The sequence below is a fragment of the Physeter macrocephalus genome, chromosome 2 (genome assembly GCF_002837175.3).
Source record: "Physeter macrocephalus isolate SW-GA chromosome 2, ASM283717v5, whole genome shotgun sequence".
NCBI lineage: Eukaryota > Metazoa > Chordata > Mammalia > Artiodactyla > Physeteridae > Physeter > Physeter macrocephalus.
In genome coordinates, this window is record NC_041215.1 from 2,375,491 (window position 1) to 2,401,612 (window position 26,122).

Below are 26,122 nucleotides of genomic sequence, written 5' to 3' on the forward strand. Positions count from 1 at the left end.
TTTTGTTTTTGCGGTACGCGGGCCTCTCACTGTCGTGGCCTCTCCCGTTGCGGAGCACAGGCTCCGGACGCGCAGGCTCAGCGGCCACGGCTCACGGGCCCAGCCGCTCCGCGGCACGTGGGATCCTCCCAGACCGGGGCGCGAACCCGGTTCCCCTGCATCGGCAGGCGGACTCTCAACCACTGCGCCACCAGGGAAGCCCCTTCTGCCCATTTTTTAATCGAGTTGTTCATTTTTTTGTCGTCGAGTTGTATGAGCTGTTTATATATGTTGGATATTAATCTCTTATCAGTCATATCATTTGCACATATTTTCTCCCATTCAGTAGGTTATATTTTCATTTCATCAATGGTTTCCTTTGCTGTGCAAACACTTTTAAGCTTAATTAGGTCAGTTTGGGGGCAGTTATAAACTTGATACCTCTGCTTCCCATTGCTTTAAAGATAAAATCCTGAAGTTGGCTGATTTGACCAATTGCCATCTTATCTGATACGTCCTCCTTCCATCATTCCGTCATTCTGCTCCACCACTTGGCCTCCACTTAGTTCCTCAAAAGGCCAAGCTCGTTCTCATCTCATAATCCTTGCACATGCTCTTCCCTCTCCCTGAAGCTCTTCACCACTCTTTCTCATCTTTACTTTCAGCTTATATGTCTGCAGACTCTCCTTCCCCCAAACTTAAACTAGGTTCCTTCTGGTTTTTCTGACTCATGCTGCCACCACGCTTTTCCTTCACAGCACTTAAGACAACTCATAACTGCATAATTATGCAATTCATTTGAGTGATTATTTGTTTAACATCTCAGCCCTGATGAACAGAGCACTTGTCTGACTTATTTGTGACCATGTTGCTGGCGCCTAGAACAGTACTTGGCACAGAACAGGAGCGCAATACATATTTGGTAAGTGAGTGACTGAACTTGCCATATCGTCAAGGAGCCCATGATCAAGAGAGACAGAAAAGCCTTTGTGTATTTACCATGCCATGTGATGGATGCTGCAGGAGAGGGATCTTAACTGATGCTGTCTGGAGAAGACAGAAAAACGTCCATTTCAGAGGAAGTAGCCCTTGAGGTGACATTTTATAGAGAGCTGCACAACACCAGCAAGCACCATTCACACTGTAGTCTAAATAGTGTCCTGTGGAGGTGTGCAATGCAATGGGATAGATTTGAAGGAGGCCCAGGAAATAAGCCGGCAGAGAGAGAAGGAAATCAGGCACCAGATGGGGGCAGGAGCACATGCAAAGCTATGAAAATGTCACCCAGGAAGTTGTGTTGGCGGAACAGCAAGTACCTCTAGAGAGTGAGTAGATGTGTAGCAGGGTGACAGTGAGTAGGAGAGAAGCAACAGATAAAACCTGAAAGCTGGGCTCCCCTGGTTGTGCAGTGGTTGAGAGTCCGCCTAAAAAACCTGAAAGCTAAGCAGGGAGCAGATCATAAAGGACCTTGACCACCTAATTAAAGAGCATGGCCTTTGTCCTGCGGGCAGTGGGGAGCCATTAAAGGCTTTAAAGTTGGGGACATATTCAGATGTATTTCCTTTGAACACCTTGTCTTCTCCTTCCCCAGAGCCTCTACACAAGAGATTCCTGAAAAGCTCCACCCCATCTTCCCCCCACCAGTTAGAGAATCACACACACACACACACACACACACACACACACACACACACACACACACACACACACACACCCCTTCTTTCCTATCTAGTGAGCTCCCATGGCTTTAGATTTCATGCCCACCATCACTCCCTCAGGGAAATCTTCCCTGACTGCCTACACTACACCACAGCCCCCAGCCACTCCCTCCCATAGCATCGAATAGCTCCACCTTACAGAACTTCTCAAGTATAATTTTGTATTTGTGTCTGTGATTCTGAGGTTAAGTCTCCCATGCTCCAAACCATAACCTCACTGGGAACAAGAACCACATCTGCCTTTGCTCACCATTGTAATCACATTGGCTGTCAAGGTGCCTGGCATGTACTAGATACTCCATAATTATGTGCTCTATGAATGACTGTTTAACAAAGATCCTTCTGCCTATTCATGCAGAGAATGCATTGGTATATGGTTGAGCCTACAGGCTGAAGGCTGGACTTTTGCAGTAGTCCTTAGGGGAGAGACTGAGTATGTGAAATTGAGTCCCAGGGATGTTCATATGCCCAATGCCCCAGCTAGGAAATGTCAAAGTAGGCATTTTTAACCCATGTCTATCTAACTGCAGAACCAAACTCCATTGACTGTATTTTCTAATTTTCTGTATTCTTGATGCTCTGGCATTTGGGGCCTTCAGCCTGGAGAGACTGCCCCCCTACAGAGCTAGTTAATTCCTAGGGATAACAAATGACTACTCTGTAAGTGTACCTTTGTACGCAAGCCAGCCAATCCAGAGCCCAGACCGCAGTGGTCTCCTTTATCTAACTCTCACACGCCAAGCCAATATTCTCTCTGCCCTAAATCACCCCAGGGCCAGGTACCAGACAACTAGGGACCACCCCTGTAGCCCAGAGGCTGCCACATTGTTCAAACTTTCCAATCCTAAGCTTACTCAGCATACCTATCCTGCCTTGCCAATTCCTTCCCACAAAATCCCCAGCAAAGGCTCTGGGCCACGCTCTCCCCTCTAATCCATCTCTGCCTCCTGACTGACGCTGGTGCTTCCCTGTGTGGCCCTGCATTGGCATACTGTGCCTCCCATTTCTAGGGCTCTGTGAGTATAAACTTCTTCCTTCATGACAGTCATTTTCATGTCTGTGTGTCTTAAGGTACCTGATTAAAACAAATCCTGGGTATGAATTTTACCACAAAGACCCTTTAATGCATTTAATGCAGGTGTCCCAGTGTCCTAACTCCTTGAGGATGCAACTGTGCAGTGAACACTCTAGCCTTCATTGCTCTCAACATGGCTTCTCAGAAGGCAGTCATGAATGTTTGAAGATAATAAGCAGGAAGCTCTCAGGAGCCCTCCCTCCAGAGCATCTGCTTTAGCCCCACACCAGGCCCAGGCGTGGAGCTTCTCTAGTGGCCTCGGGACCAACCAGTTTTACAAATTATCAACATCTCCCCATTAGCTGTTGCAATATTAAATTGTGTGACTGGAAATGAATGAATAATCCCACGGGCAAGTGAGGGAGACCGAGCAGCAGGGATTTAATAACAAGTCCTGCCCTCTCTCCAAGCTGAAGGTCTCCCTAATTAAATATTAAAAATCTATCCGCACAGCTACAGCAAAAAATTGCTTTTTCAGCAGCGTAGCTTTCAGAAACTTCCTCAGAAGACCAAAAAGCTGTGGGAATATCCTCTTGGGGACCCAGGTGTGGAAGCAAGGGAGCCGCCACATGACAAGCACTCCTGGGCACCGGGCACAGGTCGTGCACACACCTTGTCACATTTAGTCCCCATGAGGACCATGAGACCTGGGTTAGATCACATCCAAGTGACAAAGCTGGGATTTTAACCCAGTTTGATGTGGTTATAAAGCTCATGCAATATAACACAGCAGTTAAGAATATGGGTTTTGGCATCAAGCAGACCTGGATTTGAGTCTCAGGTCTGTCATTTACTAACTGTGTGGCCTTGGGCAGATTACCTTACATCTCTGAGTCTCAGGTTCTTTGTCTTTAAAACGGTAGCAGTGTGGAGCTCACAGGGTTTGGGAAGGGTTACGTGAGATAATATACATGAAGCCCTAGATGCTGGTCTGGTACCTAGGAAATGCTTCTGAAATGTCAGCTACTATTCTGACCAATGGAAGACCCTCCCCCCTCATTCCCACCCCCTGATATCTGAGAAATGCCTCCTCTAGACTAGAGGGCACCCTGTCCAAACCGCTGCTTCTAGCCGGGCTGTGTCTCTTTTCTTCATAGGTCAGGGAAGAGTTATCAGGAACTGTTTATCACCTGCTGAACCTGTACTCCATGCCAGTTGCATCTTTGTTCATCAACTTACTGAAATCTCACAAGAGCCCTAAAAAGTAGAGATGGTTTCTACTATTTCCCAGTGTTAAAACTGAGATTGATGAATCTAACATGTTGCCAAGGCTACACGAAGATTCCCCAAGCCAGAGGTGCTCCATCCTCATCTGCCCACCCCCAATACCAGGGCTTTCGAGGTGTTCCACACTTGTTCTTTAAGTCGACTTAAAAATAACCTTCATGGATTCCTCCTTTTTAGAAATTTGTACTTAATCATTGCAGAAAGTTTTAAAAATACACATATAACAGCCATCCAAACCCCAACCTTCACAGATAACCACTGCTAAAATTTTTATATATGATATGCTAGAGATAGGTAGATAGATAGATAGATAGAGAGATAGACAGAAATTTCCTATTTTATAAAGCCTTCTTTTTTCCACTTCTAGGAATATTTCTGAGAAATGATATGAAATATGTACAGGGTTACCCACATCCTTAATCCTGGTCCCATTGCTTCCTAGCTTCCTAGACTTTGCTTCAATAATTATTACATCTCTTTTGCATATTTAATCTCTCCCTTTTAATTACAACTACTAGGACCTGTTTCCCCCTTCAGGGTCATGGGCCAACTAAAATAATAATAAAGAGGGAAGTTACTGATTAGCTAGAAAAAAATCTTAACAGTCCTAGGAGATTTTCTTCAGCTTTAGTTTTCCTGATGCCATGGAGTCAGGTCTCCAGCCAAGCCTGACTCAGCCTATGGCATTCTAAATAGGAATAACCATGCCCCTTGGCATTCCAGCTGAAACTTCAAATATCTCAAATTGTAGGTATTATTATTAACTGATAGGGAGAAAAAGACTTTCCTCCCTTTCCCTCACTTGCAGAGAGCTGGGACCAAGTCTAAGGTCTCAGTCCTGTTTGCTTAACAGAGGCTCTCTATTGCAGTGAGCCAGCAAGGACAGGAAGGATGCAAAGCCATCAGGCAGAGACCTGCACTGCAAAGCCATTCTCCATGAAGTCCCAGCAAGTGGGAAGGGGCCAAGGATGCATCAGTTCTCTTATGATTAACATCAGCCCTCATTGGGTGATTAATATTATAACTCATAACTCTCCACTGGCTTCTCAAAAAAATAAAACCCTCTGTACTGTACTTGCTTTGCTGTTTGCCACTCTCCTAAAACTGTTCACATGGGCCCCAAGCCTGGCACAATATGGTCCATGCCCGCCTCACATTCCTGTGTCCCTTATTCACCACGTCCCAGCCTCCAGACGTACTGGGGGGCTTTCTGTCCTCTCCTAGATGCAGATGTCACCTCCTAGAGCGGGCCTCTCTTCTTCCCACCTGAGAGTCCTTGAAGAGGCTGTTCCTTCCTGCTGCCCTCACTCTCCACCTGGCCAGCCCCTTTCCGTCCTTCTGGACTGCTACAGAGAAGCCCTGCAGTTACGGCTAGGTCTTTCTGTTTAAGTTCCTATGACATCCCCTACCTTTCCTTCATAGCACTTTGCTCAGTTGTAATTCAGAGATCATTTGCTTAATCTCTACCTTCACCCCAGGACACACATCACCCCTGTTCCCATTGGATTGGCCAACACCAGTCACATGATAATACCTAACTTCAAAGGAGCAGGAAGTGCATCCAAAGGAGCAGGAAGTGCTTGGAAGGAGAACCAAAAATAGTTTGCGATGAGCACCAGTGATCATCACAATATAATGTTTTGTTTGAAAAAACTTTGGTTCCACAAAAACAACATCACAACAAACACAACTAGACCCATTGCACTAGAAAACACCGATTGCACTGGGCCAGACTTAACTAGGACCAGCTTCACAATGAAATAAATGGCATCTACTTACATTATCCTACTCAAAATGTAATGTTTTTAATCAAAACATTAAAATTATAATAGCAATCCATACATATAGCTTAAAACATATTTCAAACGGTAACAAAGCTGTAAAGTGAAAAGGAAAAGTGTGTCTTCTCCTGCAGTGTCGCCACCCCGTAATCCCATAAAATTGACTGCTATAGACAATTTATCAGGCCTGGAGATGAAGGCCGGGGTGCCTGGGAAGGCTTCACCGAGAAGGCACGTGCAGAAGCTGTTTGGGTTTCTTATATTTGAGACTTAATTTTCAAAGACTTCTATGATCCAACTTAAGCTTTACTGTAAGCCACTTTGAGACTTATGTCTAATGATGAGAAATACTGTTTCTCTCAGAAGGGCTGGGAATTCCAAGCCACAGCTCCAATCTGGGAAGTTTCATCAAAGCATCACTCCAAGTTTAGCCGTTGCCACCCACCACTTCTCAGATTAAATAGCTTCAGAGCCCTGTGACCCACTAATGCATTCACAAACTAACTCAGCTAATTAACCCTGGCTCATTCATCCTCTTAATCTACAAAAGCCTTCCAGCTGGCCAACCCTGGCAAATGGAGTGTTATGTGGGCTCTTTGTAGGTTGCATCCCTCTCATAGCCAAGCAAAGACACCTATTAGAAAGCTGAGGCCCCTGCACTAAAGTGAGGAGGGGACTTCACTGAGTGCCTTCTACAAGTCAGGCACTTTCTGTGCAGTGGTTCCTCTGATCCCAATGGCCTGGGAGATGGGTGCTACTGTGCCCATTTTACTGCGAGTCTCAGAATACAGAACTTGCTCAGGCTCGTCCACTATTAAGCTGCAGGGCTGGGATTCAGACCTGACTATTTTGGCTGCAAAGCTTACCATTATTCCCCACTTACTGATGCCTAATTGGGTTGCCGCCTTCCCTGACCACCCTGTATAAAATAGTGCCTCCCGTGACCCGTTTCTCTAGTCCTGTAACCCTGCTTTATCATCATTCACAGGATACATCACCACCTCTGTTCACTTCTTTATCCCCAGTGCCTGGAAGAGTAGCTGGCATCTAGTAGGCACTCAGTAATTATTTGTTGAGGGAGTAAATAGTGCTGTGAAAAAAATATTGGATTGCCAGAAGGACTGACCTGAGTTTAATCCTGCTCTGCCAGGAATCCAGTGTGTGACCTTGGACAAGTCCGGTTCCCTCTCTGGGCCCCGGGAGCCATATCTGTGAAGTTAGAGAGCAGGATCAATGTACCTCTCCGTAACTCATACGCTCTGTGACTTCTACAACTTGTCACCCAGAGTGAAGGCTACCCTCATACTCAGAAACAGGAAACAAAATTAGAAATGCTAAATGGATGGCAGAGTTTGAGGCAGGGGAAGTTATGGGGAGAAAAACCTGAAGCCACTTGGTGTCTTCCCTCCTGCCACAGACTGGGCTCTGTAAATCCTCAAGTGCAGCAAGTATGAGAAGCTTGGGTAGAGGAATGTAGCCCCTGATTTGCTGAGACAGAGGAACAAACACAAAGACACAGGAGTGGGCCCAGGGGAGACCCATAGGGTGGTCTTTTATGCCAGTAACTATCTGACTCTCAATCAGATGATGAAATTAGTCTTTGCACTTCTACTCACCATCTTGATAACCTCAGGGATGTCTCATAAGATCTCTGATTCCATTTCTCGTAATAAAAGGGAATAATAATTTTTTCTCTGAACCTCAGTTTTCTCCTCTGTAAAACAAAAATAATATAACACGTATCTCACAGGAGCTAAGCGATGTGAAGAGTGCTCTGTAAAATAGAAGGCTGAAATGTACTGAAACAGAACCTGTATGTCAACCTCATGCTTGATACATGTGATGTTAGCAGCATAGAAGCATCATCTAAGGACACAGCCTAAATCTGTACAAAGGTCCTCTCTAATCATAGGGCACTCTTTTTTTCTCCATGTTGCCTGGAACCCCAAAAGTGAAATTCGGTCACATTTCTAGAATATCACAAAAGTCACTTGGGAAAACATGGTATGGGGTAGGAGAGAGGGGCTGTTAAACAGGACCACAGACTCAGGCAGTTAATGTAAATGAATGATGATAGACAACAACTCTCCCTTCGTCTTAGTGTTGGAGAGGTAATAGGGAGTAGTAGGGTCTGCGGTTTACTAGAGTACACTTGCTCTGTCTAGAGCGAGCAGCTTCTCTGCTCCAGCCAGTTGTGCTATGTGATAATGCAGGCCTGCATAGCTGTAACTTCAGATTTCTAGAGAGAAGCCAAAATCCATATTTTATGTGAAATAAATGTTGACAAAATTCACATTTTAAAGGAGTGAGATAACAACTGTACCCTGTGGACTGCCAGATTGTGATTTCTGAACTAAACTGTCAAACGATGGAATTAGCCACTAAATTAGCCAGCTGCTTTCCAGATAGTCTCTTGACTGCTGTCTTGGGACTCTTAATGTAATTCCCATTCAGCTGCTAATAGCTCTACACACTTTTAGCAAATAATGAGCACTTACTATTCACCTACTATGTGCAAAGCAGATACGAGACATCATATAGTAGGATACTAAAAATGAAACAAAAATAAGGACAAGACACAGTCTCCTACCCCCACTCCACCTCACCTCACTCCTGTAAATGTAACTGCAACACCCAAAGGTAGATTCTGATACCTACTGGGTGATTCTTCAGAGATAATAAGTGCTTCAGGAGTTTGGACAGACCGAGAGCTTTCCATGTGGTGGTTTTTGAGAGCTGCCCGGAGGAGATGGCTCTTAGGTCTCAAGGGTGCCTGGGATTGGGATCAGCTGATCACATGCTCTGGCAGAGATAGGGGTCCACATACCAGTAGAATCTGCAGCTATTGCAAAAGATCCATGCTGTGTAGTTGTAGGGAATTGTCCTGGAAAGGTAAACTGGGCCCCCAGGATAGACTCTTCATCACCAGCTGGGGAATCTGGGCTTTATCCTGAAGATTCAGCAGAGAGGTGGTTGGTTGTAGTGGGGTGAATCTGATGGAGAGGGACCCCCTTATCCTGCTTTCTCGAGGATGAGAAGTCTGGGTGCAGGCTCCAGGGGCCCCTCCAGTTTCGACTCTTCACCTCTTGTGTTTTATTTCGGTCCACACAGAATACACAAGCAGGACGGAGCTTCCCCAGACAGTCTCATGCAGTCTGTGCTTAAGTGGGGCTGTGCAGGGGGTAGGGGTGGGGTTGCGGGGTGGAGGAGGCCTTCGTGGTAATGACCTGGATCCTGAAACAATTCAGAGAGGCAGCAGGGCTTTTTAACAGGCAGTCTTTCCTTTTTTTAACGATGGTTTCATTTTCCATTTTTATTGGCCCTGCACTGATTGTTCTCGGGCTCTTTGATGGGATGTTAGATGTACTGACATTTATAGAAATCAAAACATTAATAAATCACGAAGTTCATAACATCTGATTTGCTTCTAAATGAGACAGAACTATTATCACCATAAAGTTGCACATAAGATAGGCCCAACTGTGATGTATTGTATAGTCTAATCAAAGGCATTTGAGTGAATAACCTTTCCACCAAAGAAGGAAACAATCAAAGCTGAATAACTTCATTAATAATTCAAGGTGTGTCTGCCAAGGCTTCATTTATTAAGTGCACGGTTAACAGGCTTCCGAGACGAGTCCTGGAGATGACACCTTGCCACCTTCTCCCTGCCTCTGGGCAGGCAGGCAGACATTCTCAGACAACCTGGCTGCAGTCCTTGCATTTGGCAGCTCCTGTTCCAGTTGAGGGTAACATCCAGTTCCCTTCTCCAGCTAAGAAATGGACCATAGCAATGCACATTGTAACTGTCTGGATTATTAAGGGCAGAGGACATGGAGCCATGTAATAACTCTAAGGGAGAAGAGGCAGGAAATTTTCTCAATGACCGGCAGTTATTATGTCTATTTGCTAACACTGCAGGCCCTGCATTTCTGGTGTCTACCACCCACAGAAACTGCCCTGTTCCCTGGCAGTCTGCAGACCAAGATGCTTAACAGCTCTTTCATCCAGAGTCTTGTGTTTGCTTATGTCCATTGCAATTAATATAGAATGATAATATTCGCTTTAGCTAGTTAATATCCAACCTGAACTGGCAACTGGGTGCCTATCTGACAGAGTAAATCACAGAACAAGAAAATTTTCCTATATCGAAGAGAAGCACACGTAATTAACTAGATCCATCAGAAAAGTTGTAATCATGACCTAGAAAGTGTCTAACAGACATAATTATTGGATTCTGATGTTGAGAATGACCCTTAAAATCACAATCTTAATACACTAGAAGGTGGGAATAACATTTTTGTGCACCTACTGTATGCAGAGAGCACTTTATATATCTTATCTCTTTAGATTCACAGCTACAAGATGGGTATGATTATAACTCAAATTAGTCTAATGACCACATACCTCCTAGGGACAGTGAGATGATTAGATCAATTCTAAAACTATTAGCATGCTCTCTGAGCTCACCAAGACAGGCACTTAATATGAGGATACATTAATACTGAATTCCAGAAAAAGCTCACTTGGCCAGTCTCCATTATTTCCCTGCTTGTGATTATTCTGTATGGCATACAGGAGTTTATTTTTCCACTAACAAAGAAAGGCTTTATTTGGTTGGGTTACAGGGGCTAAACCTACTCTGTGAAATAGAGTATTTCACGAGTATTGAACTGGTTTTCAGGTCTTTAGTACATGAATCTGGGATAGTTGAGCATAAGACAGCTCTTCTAAAATAGTAGTTATAATGTGATGGAGTCAGGTCATACTGGTGAATCATGGGTTTCACTTCCCAAATCCATATTCAGTGACTTCATGTTGATAGTCTGAACTAGGCTATGATGGGAATATTTGCACCAAGGATATTGGAAAATTGTATCAAGCAGGCTTCTCCCCCACTCCCGCAAGAGCCAGTTGTTAAACACTTACCAGCGCATCAAAGCAAGCCCTCTGCTTGGAAACCATCACTCAGGAAGTTGTCAAGTTATCTGGATGGCAGTGAACTACTCTTCAAAAAGCAGACTGAAAGACTGACACCTCAGCCTGACCTTGATCCAATGAGTTTCCATGAATGAGAAAATTCTATGCCAACCTGTGAGATAAGTCTTATTCACATGGCAATTTTACTTTTCCTTTGAGTAATTCCTTCAGCCTCTCTCTGTACCTTCATTTTTCCATCTTAATACTGAAAGCATCTAGACACTATTTCCTTCTCCTCATTTGCAATAAATCATTTTAGCCTCCCAGTCAAGAGAAGTAACAAAATCCCACCCATGTAATCCTCTGATTTCCTGCAGAAATATTCTAGAACCACTCATCCTGCGTAGTATGCCCTCTGTCCCCAAAGCAGGGCAGCCACTGCTCATTAACTGACTGTCCCCATGTGCTGGAACTTCAGAGCAACGTCCAGCTGAGACCAAAGGAGACATGGTGGGAGGTTTCCCCACTGCTTCCGGAATACTAGCTGGTGGCAGGATATAACTAATTCCCCCCTAGAGCTATAGAAACTGCTGGAGCTACCTAAATAAATCATCAATGATTTATTCATCCTGGGACACTAATTCATCCTGGGACACTTTTTCCAGACAAAGAGGTCCACTTACAACATTATCTAGAGATTTTCGCTTGTGGCTGAGACACTGCAGTGAACCTGACATTTATTTATTTCTACTCTGCAGCCTGGTCAGGGGCTTAGCTGGACAGAAGTGTTTGCTTTGGAGATGAGGGGACACAAGAGTCCCTAATATATGTAGCCTTTGCTCCTTGTCCTGAAACACCATTTAGGGCTCCTTCGTCCTGCCAACCCTGGGACGTAGGTGACTTACTTCTTTCCCAGGAGTTTCTTTGTTTTTTCATTCTTGGTGGAAACTGTGTGAATGTTACACTGCCACACAATCAAAAGAATGGTGACTTACGTCACAAACTGTGTAGTGATTTTGTGGACTTTTAGTAATTGCATTACATTCCTGACAATTTCTACCACTACCACCAGCCCCAAGAAGTGCAAGGTGCATCTGACATGCCCCTTCCACACACCTCACCCTGTGTGCTGATCTGAAGGCCACCCTCAAAAACACCCCCATTTGAGGAGAAAGGTCAGAGAACTGAAATACTTTCTCTCTCTCTCTCTGTCTCTCTCTCTCTATATATATATATGTATACATACACACACACATATATATATACATATATATATTTCAAGTAAGTATATATATATATATATTTCGAGACATTTCATCTGAAAAACCTCCCATCTGATGAAAGTAGCAGTACTCAAATATTATTTTTGGTAGGACTCTGTTTTTTTCAGAACATTTTCAGGACTAAGGTGTAAATGAATGAGAAACATATAAATTCAATTTTGTTTAAAAGGGTCAGGAGGGTTTCAAGATTAAGAGAACCAATGCTTGGAGCAAAACATGATTTGAGTTTTATTGAACCAAGAAGACTGAAAAAAATGTCTGGAACACTCAGAAAAATCTTTATCAAGGCTCAGCACTCCTGGGACTCATCGTTAAGCTTATAAAATTCAGAGCTGATGAGCTGTGTGCTGTGTGTGTCTGCTTGAGCTTATGACTCACCTCTAAGCCTTGGCTGTAAGAATCTCAGCTTCCAGGATTATACTTAAGGGTCCAAATGGAGCTTATTTCCCCCTCTGCTCCACACAGACACCAACAAGGATCTCCACCCCTGATTACCTTGGGGTAATTTGTCAATCAAAAGATGGTGTTAAAGTTGCCCAGAATAAACCAACAAACTATGTATAGGGGAGAGTAAAAAATTACATTTTCAAATGCCAGCATGCTATCACTAATATAGTCTCCAATGTAACCAACATAGTTTAGGCAACATTAAAAATGAATCTCTGGAAACACGAAAAATATGATAAAAGAGATAGCACAGCATTCAATTTCATGCACACTGTCACATAAATTATTTGCAGCTCGAGTATGTTATGCTCTTTTAAACTTCCCTCTGGGTACAGTTTTAATGGCATCCCACAAGTTTCAATATGTCATCTTTTCATTGTCATTTACTTCAAAATACTTTCTGATTTCCATGAGATTTCTTCTTTGACACATGGGACGCTTAGGAATTAGAACCATGTTGCTTGATTTCCAAACATTTGGAGATTTCCTTGTTTTCTTTTTACTCTTGATTTCTTGTTTAATTTCCCTTTGGACAGAAAACATTCTGAATAATTTCAGTTCTTTGAACTTTTTTGAGATTGGCTTTAGGAGCCAGGAAACGATCAATTTTGGTAAGTGTTCTATGTGCACTTGGAAAGGGTGTGTATTCTATGATTGTTGGGTAAAGAGATCTACATGTGTCAGTGAGGCCAAGTTTGTTCACTGCATTGCTCATATCTTCTATACCCTTATTGATCTTTTGTTTTATCGTTTCTGAGAGAGGTGTTTTAAAATCTCCAATTCTGATTATGAATTTGCTATTTCTCCTTTTGGGTCTGTCAGCCTTTGCTTTATATGTATTTTGAAGTTATATTCTTATTGCATACTAATTTAGAATTTTGTTATGTCTTCCTAGTGAATGGCCCCTTTCATTATGAAAACTCCCTCTTTCTCTCCAGCAAAGCTTCTTGCCATAAAGTTTATTTTAGCTGATGTTAAAATAGCCATGACAGGAGTTCTTGATTCGTATTTGCATGCTGTATCCTTTTACATTCTTTTACTTTTGCCTGTGCTGTGTCTTTATGCTTGCAAGCAGCATTTAGTTAAGGTTTGGTTATAACTTGAAGATTACTCTCTTGCATGGAAGATTTTCTATTTGTCTTTGCATTTCAGCAGTTTTACTGTGATGTTCCTAGGTGTGGTTTTTCTTTGTGATTATCTGCTTGAGGTTTGTAGTGCTTCTTGAATCTGTGGCTTGATTTATTTATCAATTTTTAAAATTCTCATTTATTTATCTCTTCAAATATTGCTTCAGCATCATTCTTTATCTCCTTCCTTTTTGGAACTCCAGTTATACCTGTTAGAATTTTTCATCATGTCTTACGCTCTTATCTGTACTTCCCATTTTTTTCTCTCTTGTGCATCAGTAAGTATATTTTTCTCTCGACCTATCTACCAAATCATTAATTTTCTCTTCATCTGTGCATAACCTACTGATAAATTGGTCTATTTAGTTCTTAATTTTGGATAATACATTTTTCAATTCTAGAATTTTAAACTTACTTTCTTGTATATATTCTGGTCCTCTGGTAGAATTCTCCACCTTTTAATCTATTTTCTTGAGCATATTTCATTATTATTTTAAAGCCCATGCTTGATTGGTCCAATATCTAAATCCCATAAATCTATTACTACATTGCTATATTCTATCTTCTTCTTTTGGTCCTGTCTCTTAATATGCCTGGCAAGTTTTCAATGAAAAGTGGACATTAGAATAAAAAATCTGTAAACTACCTAGCTGAGCCTTCAACTTCTAGGAGGTAACAGAGTAGGGGCAGATAAACTTAATCCAAACAGGGACTGAGCTATTTTGAGGCTAGATTTCAATCTTTGTAAGGCCTGATCTATTTCTAACTTGTTCTTGCTCCTAGAATGTAATCCTTTAGGGGTCAAACTGAAAGCCTGGGTGTTTACCAGGAACCCTCCTCCTCGGAAGACCCAGAACTCCAGCACTTAACTCCCAACACTGTGAGCCTGCCAAAAGCTCTGTTTGGCTCTACCACATTTTGGCCGTGGCTTTTGCTCAGTTTCTCTTGACCTGTGTCACTTAGGAATTAGCAAAAGCCTCGAGGGAATAAGCAGCTAGAGCTACCAGGCTCATTTCTCTGTGGCCCCTCCAGTCTGGGCCCCTCAATTCCTGAATGTCTTTGTGGCACTGATCCAATTTTTGTCTTCCCAGATTGCTGAGAGTGCTGCTCACATTCTTTGCTTAGCAGACCATTTTTGCTCAGTTTCTCAATCTCATTACCCAAGCCACTTTAAATACACTTGAGTTTAAAAGCAGCATTGATTGTCAGACTCCCTTTAATGAGTTTTTCTTCCCTCCAGAATCATGGCTTCTAAAGTTCAGGCTATCTTGGTAGCTCTCCAAACAGATGTGATTTTCTTAATCCTCCTTTTCTAGCTTTTCTCAGTGTGAGGTCAGCTCTGCTACAAGAAAGCTTACCATTCCAGGGCCTTTTCGGCTTCTGTGCCTTTTCATATGCTGTTCCTTTGTCCCTCTTCCTTCAAGACTCAAATAAATTATCACCTCCCCTTGAAATCTTTCCCTTCGGCCCCTTCTGGTCCCCTCCATCCAAGCGCATTAGTTAAGAGCTTCCTCCTCTTGGCTCCCAGTGTCTTAGCCATATCCACACTGCTTGGAATGATTTGCCAATGAAGAATTCCAGACCAGCAATTCACAATATTCTACAAACAGGAATATTATATTTGGCCCATGCTGTATGTATAAATGTTAAATTCATTGATAACAGCTAGGAATCAGGACACAAATCATCTTTTTAATAGTAGCATCTCTTGAAAAATCTGAAGATCTGGACTCACCAGGCTTAAATTCTACATGACAACAACTGGCTGCATAACAGCTATTTCCCTTTCATGGGGCAATGGCTCTCCAGTTCTCAGTCCTCACCACTCTCTATGGTTGTACATACATCATCCAACTCATCTAAATTACCTACCAACTAATATTGGCATTTGAGTTTGTAATTCTTGGTCTGTGTGTGTGCCCTACCCATCAGTCTAAGAACTCCATGTGAACAGACGTTATATCTTTTCATCTCTCTCCCAATACCTGTCACATTCCTGGCATGCCAGAGAAGGTCAGTCCATAGTTCTAGACATACCTCTGCAAGAATGCTGCCCTAGCATTTTTAGAGCAGTAAAACTATTCTGTAGGATACTATAATGGTGGATACATGGCACTATACATTTGTCAAAACCTATAGAACTATACCACACAAAGAGTGAACTCAAATGTAAACTATGGGCTTTAATTAAAAATAATATATCAATCCTGGTTTTTCAATTGTAACAAATACACCACACCAATGCAAGATGTTAAAATAGGGGACACTGTGAGGGTGGGGTACATAAGAACTCTCTATTTTCTGTGCAGTTTTTCTATAAACTTAAAACCGTTCTAAAAATAACCTCTACTAGAAAAACAAATAAATACAAATGCTACCTATCAGAGTGATAAAAGGGGGCAATTAAATCCAGCAAAATAAGTTTCTCCCATGGGATTCAGGTCAGGAGACAAGAGCAGAAACACTTACCAAAGGACACCCACCTATACCACCACTTTTAGGGGCAGCAGGAAAATAAGCCTTTCCTGCCTGGGGTTGTGGGTAAGGAGTGACTAAGACACACTTAAAGTGGTGGCTGGTCTGCCTTATGCACTGTTGGTCAGGGATACTGGAAAGAAAGGAGGAAGTTCACATAATAGCCTACAGAGGAAACTAGGCTGACCCCCAAATCGGTCCAAAAAGGCCAGCAGGAGAGCAGCAAATAGAGCCTGTTTCCCACTCTCTGGGACCTGGATCCACCCTACTCCACCGTGCAGTGGAGGATTTTCCAGGTCTGATGTTTTTCCTTATGTTTTACATTCAGTGTAATAGGGGATTTTGCCTTCAACCGCCCTGCCCACTCATCTGAATGTGCTAATTCATTTCTTCAGTAGCCCTTTTTCCTCTTCTGTATCTGTGTTACTTATCAAGCTTGAGAAGGAAAGAGAGAAGCAAAGACTTGTAGATTGTAAGCTCCATGAGAGCAGGGAACAGAGTTGTTTCATTCACTGAGATACACATAGTAGGTACTTCATTGATAGTTGTTGAGTGAGTGAATAAAGAATCCTGCAAGAATGCAGCTTCAAATCACAAAGTGGCAGAGCGTGGCAATGGGGCCTCCGTTGTGGAGGGTTATCTTATAAGCCACTCTTCAATCAAACATGCAGGTATTTCCAAGGCCCATCCACATCCGTTCATCCTCTGCCCCATGCCATCCCATCTCTCTTCGGGCTGCATGGCTGCATGGCTGCGGGCATGCTCAAGGAGCTCCCTGCTGGAAGCCGTGGGCACTGCAAGGTGACCCGTTGCTCTTGCCTGTTCTGACCATGGGAGAAGGTCAGTCCCAGCTCTGCTAACAAGAGACTTCTTCACATATGTCAAGCTGGATGGTGACCTGGACACCCTCAGAGCAGACTTTCCACGGAAAATAAAAGGGTGTTTTGCTTGTTTGATGAATGGTTTTGGTAAAATGTTTTCTTACTTTTTCCTAGACATCGCCTGGTGGTATTACCAGTATCAGAGAGGTAAAAAAGTTTAAACTAACTTGACTACTTTGGTCACATTACTTTCAGTGGGAGAGCTTCTTAATCAAGTATATATTTTGTAATTCAGCTTCTCACTGAGCAACTTCCTGTGCCCTAAACAGCAAACCCCACCTAAATAGAAACAATTGGAAACATTCTTTTAGAGACAAATTACAGGAAAAATTTTGCTCCGCTTAAGAAACTGATATGTTTTTCTCTCACAGACAATAAGATATATGTAAAATCTCAGAGCCAATTTGTGGCTCAAGTGTAGGAACTGCTTAGAACAAATGACCTGAATTTCTATGTTCTCTTTTTCCCCGTGGTCTCGACCTCCTAATCTAATCAATATTTTCTGAGGCAGTTTTTCCTATTTTACCTTATCTCTTTTTATTTTATTATATGTATTTCATATAATCAGCTTCAAGTCCTTTGTGAAACAAAGCAGAATATGTTTAAATAAACAAATAGTGAGGAAGAGAGAGGTGGTAGCCTGGGTGATGTGAGGTAGGAGAATGGTAGTGGGTGGAAGGGCAAGTAGCTATAGATCAGGAGCCAAAAACTCCAATGCCTGCAGGACCAAGCAGGGAACACAACCGAAGTAAGCGAGCCAGGGGTGAACAGAGGGCGCACTAGAGGCTTTCACTGCTCAGAGCGATCAGCCCCTGCTCAGCTCTGATAAGCTGTTACCTTGTGAGAAGTTGAGACCAAAGTTGTCAGAGAATCCCATTTTCCAAGAGAAATCAGAAATCCAAACTTGTGCATGAATCTCTCAACTTTAAATGTTGGAAATTCCAAACAAAATTAAAACACATTTTATGGGCCAAACAAGACCTATCTTTGGACTGTGTTCATGCCAATGCCCAACACATTTTGCAACCTCAAGACTAAATGGGTGGTTACACAATCCAATCCAGAGACCCCGTGATGGAGAAAATATTTTCCAATACAGGAAGAAGGAGATGGTCACAGCCATGGGCTTTGGTCGTGTAATGGTTATGGACCTAAAAGAGGAGACCCTCAGCAGAGAGAATACCAAAGACTTGGGCCCTCCTATGGCTCATAGTCTAAGGGCCTCACTTGCACACGGGCACAGAGCTTGTCTAGAGCAGAACTACTGCAAGGATGGTTACAACCAATTTGCAGTTTTGTGCTCGAGGGAAGCAGAAGCCATTGTAGAGGCACATGGAAGCCAGATCTATAAAACAGGCCCTGGACTGGCTGGATTTGAGGTCCAGTCCTGTCACCAGCTGGCTATGTGACCTAGGACTCAGGCAAAGCCAGTTAGTGACAGAGTGTGGAAGACATCTCCCGTGCCAGAAGTCCTCAACATGGGCTCCATGTGTTTGAAAGATACAGGAACTCATGCAAAATATAGGCAAAGTGCCATGGTTAGGTGCCTTTCTTTTTCTAAGAGGGCCTATCGCTTTCATCCACACTCAGAAGAGTCTGTGACCCCAAAACATTAAGGTCCACATAATCTGAATCATCTCCTCCAAACTCTCCTTCACTCTGGGAATCACCTGTGTAGCATCCTCTACAGTTGGTTATTCTATCTTGCTTTAACTGCCCCCAGTGATAGATTGTTTGTCACTTTTTAAGGTACTTAGAGTTAGAAAACTCTTGATCTGTTAGGACCCCCATCTTCCTAATATTCTGATGGAGAGGGTAATGTTCCCCCGCTTCCCACCACACACAAAGTTTTAGTGGGACAACGGGCATGAAAACATTTTACAGAGTAGAAGTAGTTTACAAACAAAAGGTATTCCGATTTATTCTTGTTAGGTAGTGATCACCATTGTATTAGATCTCTGGGTTAATTTTTATCTTTATCATCCAAACTCAACCTGACTTAGTAACTGGCTCAACATTATTTTTAATAATAAAAATAATAATAACAAGCAACACTTGGCCTCAGAAACTCTTAACAAACCTCAGAAGAAACTGTCAAGGAGGCTCGCATCTGTTAATTCTGTTTCCTCTTCCTCCAACCAGAGAGCTGGGCCACCCCCCCTTCCCTTAGTGGGACTGCCTGGATAGCACTCAGAGGCTCCCCGGGGGAAAGCAAGGATTTTAAAACCTCCACAGCCCCTTTCAGAGTTTCTTCAGAATATATTTACAGTGGCCAGAACCATGAAGCATACAGAGAAAGAGAAGGGAGAGCTGATGTGAGGGAAAAGAATGCTTAAATTATGCAGAAGCCATTGTAGAGGCACCCATAAGGTTGCTACGAGTGTAGGCAAATTAAATTAGTGTTTTCCATTCCCAAATAATGACCATGAGAGTCACAATCAGCACATTTTTATAAAGGAATGATTAAATTTGAGAACAGAGTATATCCCACATTACTGAGGGAAAGTACCATTTCATGAAATGGTACTCTATTTCATGAAACCCTTGCTTCAAAACATTTTATAAAATTTTCCCTTTATGTATACTGGATTGTGATGTAAATTGTAATTCTTACTATGAAACACAGTAAAAAAAAATTCAAGAACCACTGGTTTAAGCCCCTAACACCCACCGTGTGGGCGATTTCCCAGCATCAGCATCTTGAATCCCAAATATGTAAATTTCCTTCAGCAACTGATGTTACCATAGTCTGACAGTTAGAGGGTGATGAAGAAGCAAAACAAAACAAAAGCTTGGCAGTTAATATTCAGATGTTACAGACTCTCTTCGATACAGAAACTGATCCTGCTGGTCAGACAGTAAACAAACCAGTTCTATCTTAATGAAGTGGTTTTAATATTTGATATATCTATAATCAGTGCATTTTTAATGAAAGAGACAGTAAGCAAGTGCAGTTTCTGAGTCAGAAAGATTTTCTCAAACTTCTGCAAAGAGGTTTCCCTGAGCCTGTGAAGAATCTAATCACAGTCAATACTGAAAAAAAAAAAAAAATCTTTTAAGCTTCTGGATAAGATAAACTCGGAAATGTATACTAGATGCCTTCAAAAATACACCTTTTCTTCCAAAAATACATTTGTGTCTTCCTTATTTACATTTTAATATAACTTTCACCTCTTTTCAGGGTTAAACATCTGTGCATTTTTAAAAATAAAATTGCTATTAAGTCTAATGCGAGGAAATTTAAACCAACAACTTGAATTCTAATTTTAAATGAGTTGAAAATATATGTGAGTATTCTGAATTAGACTTATGTGGGTTTTTTGTTTGTTTGAGAATGCTGCAGTATTTAAGTAATTGCTACTTAACTTGTTAGCTAGAAACATAACAGTATTTAAAGGCTCTATTCAAATTATAAGGAAATTGGCCACTTGCAGCTATTTTGCATAAACAGAGTCTTATTTATATTGAATAATCTGCTTTACTCTCTGTAGGATAAGATGATATGCGTTTCCCAGTATGTAAGAAAGATGACAATTGGGAATTGTTACCAGGTTCTTCTGTCTCTCCCTTGGAACCTTACCCAAATGTCCATTACCTTAGAGAGGAGGTATGAGATATAAACTCACTGTGATGGATTCCTTTTGCATTGAGATCAGAGTCTCAAAGGAAAAGTGACAGTTGCGGAGAGAATCTGATGCAAAAAGACTGACACTGGCTAGGGAAATGCTCACAGTGTAATGCACCTGCTCATCCTGTTCTCTCAGATAGAAACTCAGCCTGTCCTCACTCTCCATCATCATGGAGTGATGCCCATCTCATCACTACTCTTGCCAGCCCATATTTACAGTTGTTCAACATGTGGATTTGGTGATGCCTGCATGGCAACAATGGGCCAAGAAGGTTAGATGGCAATTGCTTCTTGATTGGAGTAAATTGATAGAAAGCATTCTGGCAGGGCCCAGAGGAAAACACTCACTTACCTTCTGTGATGGTAAAACGTTGAAAGTTACACTTATTTAGATTCTGTGATGCTACAGTAGGAGATGGACAGAGCAATGGGGTACTTTAAATGACACTTTCTAAATAACTAGTGCAAAATTGTATTGCATCGTATAATAGTAAGTGTAGGAGGAATAAACTACTACTTAAAACAACTGTTTTTAGAGCCCTTCAAATACTTCAGAAGCTTTCATTTATATAAAGTAGCTCCCATTTAAGTCATTTTCCTATTATTTGAGGATGTCTGGTAGATAATACAATACCGGGAAGTGCATTCATATTTTTAAATTAATACTTAACATGCTGTAATTTGTACTTTTTGCCAAATCAAGCTAGTCTTCCTCTAGTTTCCTAAATGGTGAGAGTTTACTCTATGGTTTTTTTATAAATTTGTCTCCCTTTGCTGTTTGGAGGATGTTAGTCAATCTGCGCGCTTACCTGTGTCTCTAGAATATTCAGATGGTTCAATGGGCAGCAAACTGAATATGCAGAGCAGTTATTTTGAAAGAAAAGGAAATGTTTTCATACGGACTTATCTTTAGCACTTCTGCCCTCATCTCCACTTGGAACACGTTTATCTCCAAGGCTGAAGCTTCCTACCTAGGTGGTATCCGACACAGCTGGAGTAATGGCTGGACTGATGGTAAGACAGAAAGTGACTGAGCAGGGAAGTGGGGTTCAAAGCAGGAAGGTCATCTGCAGTGTGACCCCCAGCCCATGACCCTATGTCTCAGGTCACCACACCACCCTTTTGACAGCCCAGACTGTGGGCTGACAAGTGACCACCAAGGTTAGCTGCTTCAATGCCATCTCCTCTGGTTCCAGATAAGATTGAAGACGAGTTGGAGATGACCATGGTTTGCCATCGGCCTGAGGGACTGGAGCAGCTTGAGGCCCAGACCAACTTCACCAAGAGGGAGCTGCAAGTCCTTTATCGAGGCTTCAAAAATGTAAGACCCACACGGCCTCTGAAGGCCCAGGCAGGATTTCCCATTTGGAACTAAGCTCTCCCAAATGCCAAAGGGACCCATCAGAGAGATTTTTGCACATGTGTAGTTGTAAAAGGAAGGCCAAATCTATAAAGGAAACAGGAGAGCAAGGTCACCTGGCTAGAGAAAGATGCCAGGCAAGAATGAGGCAGTCTCAGTAGATGGGAAACTGGCCAACAGCCCAGAGACTTCACAGGATGGCACAGCCTTGGCCCAGATACTAGCCTTAGCATAACCCATTCACACTGTCAATATTGTTAGTGCCCCAGAAATGATGGGATTTAGGTCTGCTGCTGACCAAGCTCACAGACTGAAGTACAAGCCTGATAGCCAATGTATTAATTTACCTCATTATTTCATGTATTTAACTTCATGATAGCCTTGCTGGAAAAGTATTGGTAGCCCCATTTTACAGGTAAGGACACTGAGAATCAGAGACTGACTCACTCCAAGTTACAAAGCTTAGAAGGGGCTGAGCCAGGATCCAAACCCAGGTCTTTCTAATCCCAAAGCCCAGACTCTTTCCACCTCACAGTGCCCGTTCTCTGATGGCATCTCATCATTTTGCAAAGCAGCTTCAGTCCTAAGGTGGAACTATCTCCCAGCCACTCACCTTAGAGATACGGAGGTGCACAGGTGGTTGCCCAGTCCCTGCCCACCAGGGATCACAAGGAACCCCAAGGCTCTCAGACACTCCCACTAACTCTCCCCACTTCACACAGGAGTGCCCCAGTGGTGTGGTCAATGAAGAAACATTCAAGCAGATCTACGCTCAGTTTTTCCCGCATGGAGGTGAGTCCGATCTTGAAACAGATCCCTCCTGGCTCCCTCTCTTCATCCTCTGGCAGCCTTCCTTCCTCCAAGTTCACACTTCCTTGTTATCTGCCTCCTTCTCAAGGTTGGGGAGAACTCAGAGCAGAATTCCTCCCTTATTGCAAGGTGTGGAATTCACTAAAGCTTTAGCAGAAAAGAGCACTGAAAATGGACCTTCTCCCAGAGAGGAAAGTGATAAAGCAATATCACAAAATCTCCTAACAGCTCTATAAAGCTGGTATTGTTATCTGCGATCCGGGCAACTACGTCTCAGAGAGGCTAAGCAGTTCACGGAAGATTGCACAGCTAGTGAGTGGCAGACCAGAATTAGATCCCAAAGTGTCTGTCTAAAGCTTTGCCATGATAGGCCTACCATTGTGCTATACTCCATCCTTTCCTTAAAACATCTTTCCTTGTAAAAGAACTTTAGTAAATACCAGAGACTATAAAAATAAAGGAATACAAAAAGATGCAGGTTGAATAAAATTGTGCTTATAAATCAGGTTAGCAAGTGTGCCAGGCTTACAGCCGCTATGTCACTCTGCCTGACTCCTGCAGGAACCCCACGGGTCTGGGGCATCAGAGGCTCTTCCTGTGGCTTCAATGTGTCACATGCCAACTTACTTCCTGCCCCAGGAGCCATCTCTTGCAGGACCCATTCCCTGGGTCCTGATGAAACAGAGATCCAAGTGTCCCAGACACTGCTTGGGCTCCGTTTCTCATGGACTCTTCAGTAGCCTTCTTAGGTGTGGGACCCAGTACAGGACCCCTCCCCCAGCTCGGGGCACCTTAACCCCATGCAGGCCCCAGCACCAATGTTTGTTGAGTCCTATGGAGCCACTCTTATATTGAGTTTTTACTATGTGGCAGGCTTGATGATGGTTTTGATGCTATGGCTATATGAAAAGTTTAACATTGTGCAGAGATGGGAAGGTGAAGCTCAGAGAGGTTGTGTTAGATGCCTGGGGTTACACAGCTGGGTAGTAACAGAGCTGCTCTCCAAGTCCAGGTCTGTCTGCTCCCTAACGGGTGCTCATTCCATGGCATTGTGCTGCCACTCAGAAGAGCATCTTCTCCACACAAGTACTGTGTCATTCATCCAACAAGAATTATACACATAGACAGGCAGAAGCGTCTCTCTCTGGGGATGGCTAGACTTAGGAGCAAGGGCCCGTCTCAGCTCTTGCCAGAACTTCCCACCTAAACCCCAGAAAAGCCAAACGGGTCCCAGGTCACAGCAGCAATTTTTCCCACTCCATAATCTTCTCCTTTCTATCACCCTAGCATCACTCTCTTCTCTTTCTTACTGTTTTCAAGTGATCTCACTCCCCTCTGGAGGACCCCTGCTCCCATCACCTGCTTTTCCTTCTGTGCCTTGCAGATGCCAGCATGTATGCCCATTACCTCTTCCACGCCTTCGACACCACGCAGACGGGCTCCGTGAAGTTTGAGGTATGCTTGTCTCTGAGAGGTCCCGGGTCCCCATCACTCTTCCTCTAAACCGTGGAGATGTTGGGAGAAGGAGTGGACCATCAAATGCTTCAGTCCTTTACCATTTAACAAGGATTTCCTGAAGATAGAAGAAGTAACTGCCCTTACCCTCCAGGAACTCAGGACCTCAGGGACTAACAATAACAGTCTAATCGGTCACATGCACACAGCGCTGACCATGCTGCAGTCTCTGTACTTAGTGCTTTGCATGTATTAACTCATTTAATCCTCACACTAACCCTAACAAGATAGGGTTCTATTATTTATTATCAGTTTACAGAAGAGGAAAGTAAGGCAGAGAGAGATTGAGTTGCTTTCCCAAGGTCAAACAATAAGTGGTAAAGGAGGGCTTTGAACTCAGGTGGTATGTTTCCAGAGTCCACGTTCTTAGCTACCAGATGATGCCACCACTTGTACAATAATTGTAGCCATGGGATAAGGCAACAGTGGGTGTCAGCACACACTGAGCTCCGTTCTTCCTCCAGAAGCTCCTTCCCAAAAATGGGGCAAGGTAGGCAATGGAAGGGGGGATGGGGCTGTTCACTGAGCTTGGCCACATCCTTCTGGGGACAGAGGACCTGGGAGATACCATTCTGTAAAAGCAGTCACAGAGTCTGACCCAAAGACAGAGCTTCACCCCACCCGATGGCTTGGTGGTTAATGTCTCTCATGCCTCTTCCACTTCTCAGGACTTTGTAACCGCTCTGTCAATTTTACTGAGAGGAACCGTCCATGAGAAACTAAGGTGGACATTTAATTTGTATGACATCAATAAAGATGGATACATAAACAAAGAGGTAAGTGAGCTGAGGCCAGGGGCATGAGAGAGCTACAGGTAAGGCACCTAATTAGAGAGAAAACAGCCTTAGTCATGAGGATGAAATGGTCCAAATGAGGAGGGATCTGCTTTGGGGCAGAGGTGGTTCCTGACAAAATGAAGGTCACCTTTGACCTCCCCCATTGCCCTACCCTGCCCTGTCCATGGGCACTCAAGAAAGGATTAAGCAGGTTCATTCACTCTCACTTATTCAATGCACATTCTAAAGGGGGTATAAATAATTTATTTCAGTGTAGAGTAACTCCTCCCACGGGAATTTGCATTTTAACAGGTTAACAGCCACAAGTTAAAGGTAAAAACTGGAATAGTAGCATTGCAGGCATCACCTAGAAGAGAAAAGGGGGATCTTTGAGGAAGAGGAGATTTCAATTGAATCATATTAGCCACAACCTATTTTGCCTACTAATTAAACCTCAGAAGGGGGTCAGGTGCAGCCATCTCTAAACAAATCATCACAAATAAATTTCTGAATCTTCACTGCTTGACACTTTTAGAGCCTCAAAGTATATGTGGTATCTAGATAGTGAAATACCCACAGGTCTATCTCAAAACTCACTTTGGTATCTACTGTATCCTGGCATCTCAGTCAAAGCTTGGATTTAGCATCTTAGAGCATCCCACTTCCTGAGCTCCTATGTGCCAGGCACAGTGCCTGGAGTTACAAATGTCATCTCTAATCCTCACCTCAGCCCTGCAGGATTCTCTCCAATTTTCATTCCTCATTCATTCAGTCATGGATTGGCTCAACATATATTTGAGGGCTTATTAGGTGTTCTAGGTGCTGAAGATAAAGTGGTGAACAATCCCCAAAATGTGAAAATCCTAATATCCACTAATAGCAGATGTGGTAAGAATTCCAGTAAATACATATAATGGAATGACAGGTGGCCATTTAAAACCATGTAAGACCAATAAGATATAAAAATTTGTATGTTACATTACATTTTAAAAATCACTTTATACAGTAGTATGGATAATATTATCTCAACTTTGTAAATAATTAAATGCTTCTATATATACTCAATATATTATACTCCAAAATATTCAAATACTACTTTACAATATATATAAGGACCCTA

At 42.9% G+C, this 26,122-nt stretch overlaps 1 protein-coding gene across 1 annotated transcript in view; it reads left to right on the forward strand.

Moving 5' to 3' along the window:
• The window catches only part of KCNIP1 (potassium voltage-gated channel interacting protein 1), a 218,922-nt gene that overhangs the window by 185,196 nt on the left and 7,604 nt on the right, over positions 1-26,122 (forward strand). The window contains exons 2-5 of the mRNA XM_007125559.2: positions 21,738-21,862; positions 22,624-22,693; positions 24,096-24,166; positions 24,895-25,002. Of these exons, the coding sequence (XP_007125621.1) occupies positions 21,738-21,862; positions 22,624-22,693; positions 24,096-24,166; positions 24,895-25,002 (374 nt within the window). The remainder of the gene's footprint in view (positions 1-21,737; positions 21,863-22,623; positions 22,694-24,095; positions 24,167-24,894; positions 25,003-26,122) is intronic.